The 5,031-nt window shown below is 42.8% G+C and overlaps 1 protein-coding gene across 4 annotated transcripts in view; it reads right to left on the bottom strand.

Annotated features, from left to right (window-relative positions):
- Window positions 1-808: 808 nt before the first annotated feature.
- Window positions 809-5,031, bottom strand: part of SLC37A3 (solute carrier family 37, member 3) — a 64,248-nt gene continuing 60,025 nt past the window's right edge. For 3 of the 4 annotated variants that reach the window (XM_011995455.1, XM_011995456.1, XM_011995457.1), the window contains 2 exons: window positions 3,631-3,696; window positions 809-1,639 (listed from right to left, as the gene is read on the bottom strand). In XM_011995455.1, coding sequence (XP_011850845.1) covers window positions 1,547-1,639; window positions 3,631-3,696 — 159 coding nt within the window. In that variant the 3' untranslated portion in view covers window positions 809-1,546. The remainder of the gene's footprint in view (window positions 1,640-3,630; window positions 3,697-5,031) is intronic. The other variant, XM_011995454.1, reaches the window with a different exon arrangement.

Here is a 5,031-nt window from a genome sequence, read left to right as displayed (position 1 = left end):
TTTCCTTTTGTCAGTAAATGAGCAATACAATGATTGGAAATCTGCATGATTAAATAATATTAACAAGTTCATAAACACACCCCATATCAGAGTATAAAGCAAGAGGTTGAAAAATATTCCCTAACCCAATGCAAATTAGGTGTCCTTCAAAATTGCACATTCTCCTCCTAGCTTGCTTGTATAATTTAAAATATATACATATACAGAATGATCTTAAAATATTGATAACTAGTATGGAATTCACAGCCCTGAAGATATATACTCTACATTTTTCTAAAGAACGGACACCCCTCAGGCCCTAGTAATCCACTCATGTGATTCAATGTCACGTACAGTCAGTCCTCAGCTTCTGATTTTTGGACTTTACAATGGTGCGAAACGGTTGCAATTTCGACATAATGTACAGTATTCAATAAATTACATGATATATTCAACACGTGATTATAAAACAGAGTTTGTGTTAGATGATTCTACCCAACTGTGGGCAATTCTAAGTGTTCTGAGTACATTTAGGGTGGGCGAGGCTAAGCTGTGGCGTTCGGTAGGTCAGGGGTATTAGATGCATTTGACTTCCAATGGGTTTCCTAGGACGTAACCCCACTGTAAGTCAAAGAGCATCCGTACTTGACACTTACTAGAACAAAAGGTCTTTCCCTTTTCTCTAATTCCAGTCCTCAGCTGAGGTAACTCCAGGAACCCGGTTGTGCCAGAGATCAATCCTCTAAAAATAGACTAAGCAGATTAGCTTCCTAGAGGATCCTAAAGTTCCCAGACAACAGATCTGGGGTGGAGTTGCTTCGGCTGCGAGTTACACGTCGGAATGTTCGAGATAACTGATGTACCTTATGGTCCTTGAAAGGAAGACTAAATACTTCCAGGAGCCAAAGTTAATTTGAATGAAGATGGAGGAGAACAGTTGACAATAATTTGAAGATATTCATGCTTCTAGGGCTGAATGACTTTTGGATCAGACACAGAGTGACTGAGCCATTCAACGGGCATGTAGTGTGATCTTTCCCACCACAGGGAACAGAGGGATTCTTTGTCCAAGGCAGGCTGGCAGCTCGGTCCAGCTTGAGCATTTGATCGGGATTTGATGCTTCAAAGATGAGCCACTCTCTATAAACTCATTACCAAAGCAAAATGCAATGATCTCTTCCATTTGTGGAACACATCACCAACACAAACCACGCGTGGCTTTGCCTCCTATTCACTCCATTTTTGAGGCTAGAGAAAGTTCAAGTCCAAAACAACAGTTAAGGTTAAAATGCTAAACCTCAACAGGCCACACAAAGATGTTGGCAGAGTCAGAGGTCACTCGGCACATTCATGAAACAACAAAAATCATCAACAATAATTCCTGTAGTGTAGAAAACTCGCTCAGCCTTCACCGCTGGTCAGCATCTCAGGTGGCTGGCAGTGTTGAGAGAGCCCTGACAATCCAAGGTCAGGCTGGTGCTCCTAGACAAACCCAAATTAGGGCAGATTCGAAGCCCCAAAGGTCCTGATGTGGCTGACGTTGTTCTTTCTGTCTCGCAGGCACCAGTCACTCCCTCAGTATGTGAGCCTGTCTCCTTCGCACGAGAGAGAATATTTCCCTCACTATTAATGGCGAGATAAACACAATTGTACAACTTGTCTGTGAAGAGAAAATAGGATTAAAAATGCAACAACAAGTTACTTCTGTTAGAGCGTCATGTTTTGAACGTAACAATGGATTTGTACAATTACATTCATTTTGACTTCATACAAAGGTAACGTTTAATCATCAATGAATTAGAAAATGATTTTGAAAAGTATGGCTAATACAACAAAATACTTAACATCACATTTCAGTTGCCAAAAAAAAGAACACCACATACACATAATTTGCCATAGGCAGAGCAGAGAACTGAGACCAGAGGCTCAGATTAAAACGACGATCCTTATAACAAAGTCTTCTTTCTACTACAATTCCTAGTATGATCACATCAGAAAGTTCATCACAAGATACTTCCCTCTACTTAGCACGGATGTCAGAAATGGAACACAAGTTATATGGCCCAGTCTTTGGAAGCTAGATGGGAATTAGATGAAAGCTCCAAGGTATTCCTGGAGCTGGACTATCCCGGGAATCCTTGACCACAGCAAGAGGACAGCTGCCTGGAGTAGGGGTGGTGGAGGCTGCCTTCAGTCCCAGTGCCCTGGGTTTGAGGACAGGATACTGAATGCGTCCCTGGTGCCTTCCACACTCTCGGGTAGACCTGTCTTGAGCACTGTCCCACCAATAATGTGCCTCAGTATGTCACAGCTCATAACAGAGAGCAACATTTTAAAAGCACAAAGCCTCAGGAGTTTGAGACCAGCCTGGGCAACATGGTGAAACCCCCTCTAGGAAAAATTCAAAAAGTTACCAAGGCGTGGTGGCACACACCTACAGTCCCAGCTAATCAGGAGGCTGAAGTGGGAGGACCACCTGAGCCCAGGATCACCTGAGCCCAGGAGGTCAAGGCTGTAGTGAGCTGTGATCGTGCCACTGCACTCCAGCCTGGGTAACAGAATGAGACCCTGTCTCAAAAAAATAAGTTAAAAAAATAAACAACGACTTATTCTTTATTGGCTATTTCCAAGAAAGCAGAGAATCCTAGCCAAGATTGTCTAGGGCATCATAAATATTTCCTCAAGAAACTATCACCGTTTTAGAACCGGGAAACATGACAGTGTTAATTACAGCAATGCTTCTCTTTTAACTCAGTGTTGCTTGGTGTACATTGTAATTTACTTCAGAATTCCTAAATTATATTCAGCAGATAGAGAGTAGCCTAGAAGAGTATACTGATTAGGGGCTGGTGATACTTTAAATAAGTCTCTTCTTGTTTTTCTGAAGTCATAAATGGCAATATTCATTAGACTCAGGTCAAGAGCAAACTGAGAGCCTTTTTCTTCCTTAAAAAGAAGAATGTGAGGTCAGGCACAGTGGCTCATGCCTGTAATCCCAGCACTTTGGGAGACCGAGTCGGGTGGATCCCCTGAGGTCGTCAGAAGTTCAAGACCAGCCTGGCCAATATGGTGAAACACCGTCTCTATTAAAAATACAAAAATTAGCCGGGCGTGGTGGCAGGTGCCTGTAATCCCAGCTATTCGGGAGGCTGAGGTGGGAGAATCGCTTGACCCGGGAGGCAGAGGCTGCAGTGAGGCGAGATCATGCCACCACACTTTAGCCTGGGCAACAGAGCGAGACTGCCTCAAAAAAAAAAGAAGAAGAAGAAAGAAGAAAGAAGAAAAAGAAGGAAGAAGAAGGAAGAAGAAGAAGAAGAAGAAGAAGAAGAAGAGGAAGAGGAAGAGGAAGAGGAAGAGGAGAAGGAGAAGGAGAAGGAGAAGGAGAAGGAGAAGGAGGAGAAGGAGAAGGAGAAGGAGAAGGAGAAGGAGAAGGAGAACGAGAAGGAGAAGGAGAAGGAGGAGAAGGAGAAGGAGAAGGAGAAGGAGAAGGAGAAGAAGAAGGAGGTGTCTTTTAGACTAATAAAATGTTACTTTTCACAAAGGCGCCTTTAAAAGCAATCAACAATTCTGCTGAAGAAGTGACTTAAGTAAATGCTTTGAACTTAATTAATAGAAAAATGACTTTCTTTTTTTAAAGGAGCACCTACTTACCATGAGAATGAAAAAGTAGAAAACCCACATCCATCCTAGCTTGTCCCGGATCAGAGACACTAAATACTAAAAGGGAGAAAAAAAAATTACAATATAATTCTTTATAAGTTTATAAAAGGAAGCAGCTAAAAAGTAGATTAAACATGGCTATTCTAGAAAATAAGAAGGGGACACAGGATTTGTATGTTTTGCAGTTTACAGAGCTCTTCCACATACATGTGCCTGCTGTGATTAATGGCCCATTTAAGCATGCAGAGTCTAAATGGAAAAACCATATAGTAGAAGTTGTCAGTTTATTTATTTATTTATTTATTGGTTATTTTTTGGGACGGAGTCTTGCTCTGTCATCCAGGCTGGAGGGCAGCGGCGCAATCTCGGCTCACTGCAAGCTCCGCCTCCCGGGTTCACGCCATTCTCCTGCCTCAGTCTCCCGCGTAGCTGGGACTACAGGCACCTGCCACCACAGCCGGCTAACTTTTTGTATTTTTAGTAGAGACGCTGTTTCACTGTGTTAGCCAGGATGGTCTCAATCTCCCGACCTTGTGACCCGCCCGCCTCAGCCTCCCAAAGTGCTGGGATTACAGGCGTGAGCCACCGCACCCGGCCCAGAAGGTTTATTTTATTCACTTTGCTATTTAGAGAGGAAGATGAACATACACAAGCTACACCCACTTAATCATTCTTTCTTCCAATGAAAGGTACTATAATTGATGCCTCAAAAAGAGTTTGTCTTTAAGTATGCCACTCATTTTCCAATCATGCTGTTTGCTCACAGTGTTGCTGTACTACCTTTGCATCCTACAGCATATCCATTTACTTTTTCAATTACTGAAAAGGATCTAATTGCACTTATTTAACCCATTTTCTTTTTTTCTCTTATTATGGTAAGATATAACTTACATAAAATTTGCCATTTTAATCTTTTTTTTCTTTTTGAGATGGAGTCTCCCTCTGTTGCCCAGGCTGGAGTGCAGTGGCGTGATTTTGGCTCACTGCAAGGTCTGCCTCCCGGGTTCACGCCGTTCTCCTGCCTCAGCCTCCCAAGTAGCTGTGACTACAGGCGCCTGCCACCACGCCCAGCTAATTTTTTGTATTTTTAGTAGAGACAGGTGTTAGCCAAGGATGGTCTCAATCTCCTGACCTCGTGATCCACCCACCTTGGGCTCCCAAAGTGCTGCGATTACAGGCGTAAATCACCACGCCCGGCCCATTTTAAACATTTTTAAGTGTGCAATCCAGTGGTATCAGTTACATTCATAATGTTGTACAACCATCACCACTATCTATTTCTAAACTTTTCCATCATCCAAATAGAAACTCTGTTCCTAATAAGAAATTAACTGCCCATCTCCCCAGCTCCTGCTAACCTCTTCTTTCTGGTTCCATGAATTGGCCTATGCT

Source organism: Mandrillus leucophaeus, unplaced genomic scaffold (genome assembly GCF_000951045.1).
Source record: "Mandrillus leucophaeus isolate KB7577 unplaced genomic scaffold, Mleu.le_1.0 Scaffold49, whole genome shotgun sequence".
Lineage (NCBI taxonomy): Eukaryota > Metazoa > Chordata > Mammalia > Primates > Cercopithecidae > Mandrillus > Mandrillus leucophaeus.
The sequence above is the reverse complement of the archived record's forward strand: the minus strand, read 5'-3'. Positions and strand labels throughout refer to the sequence as shown.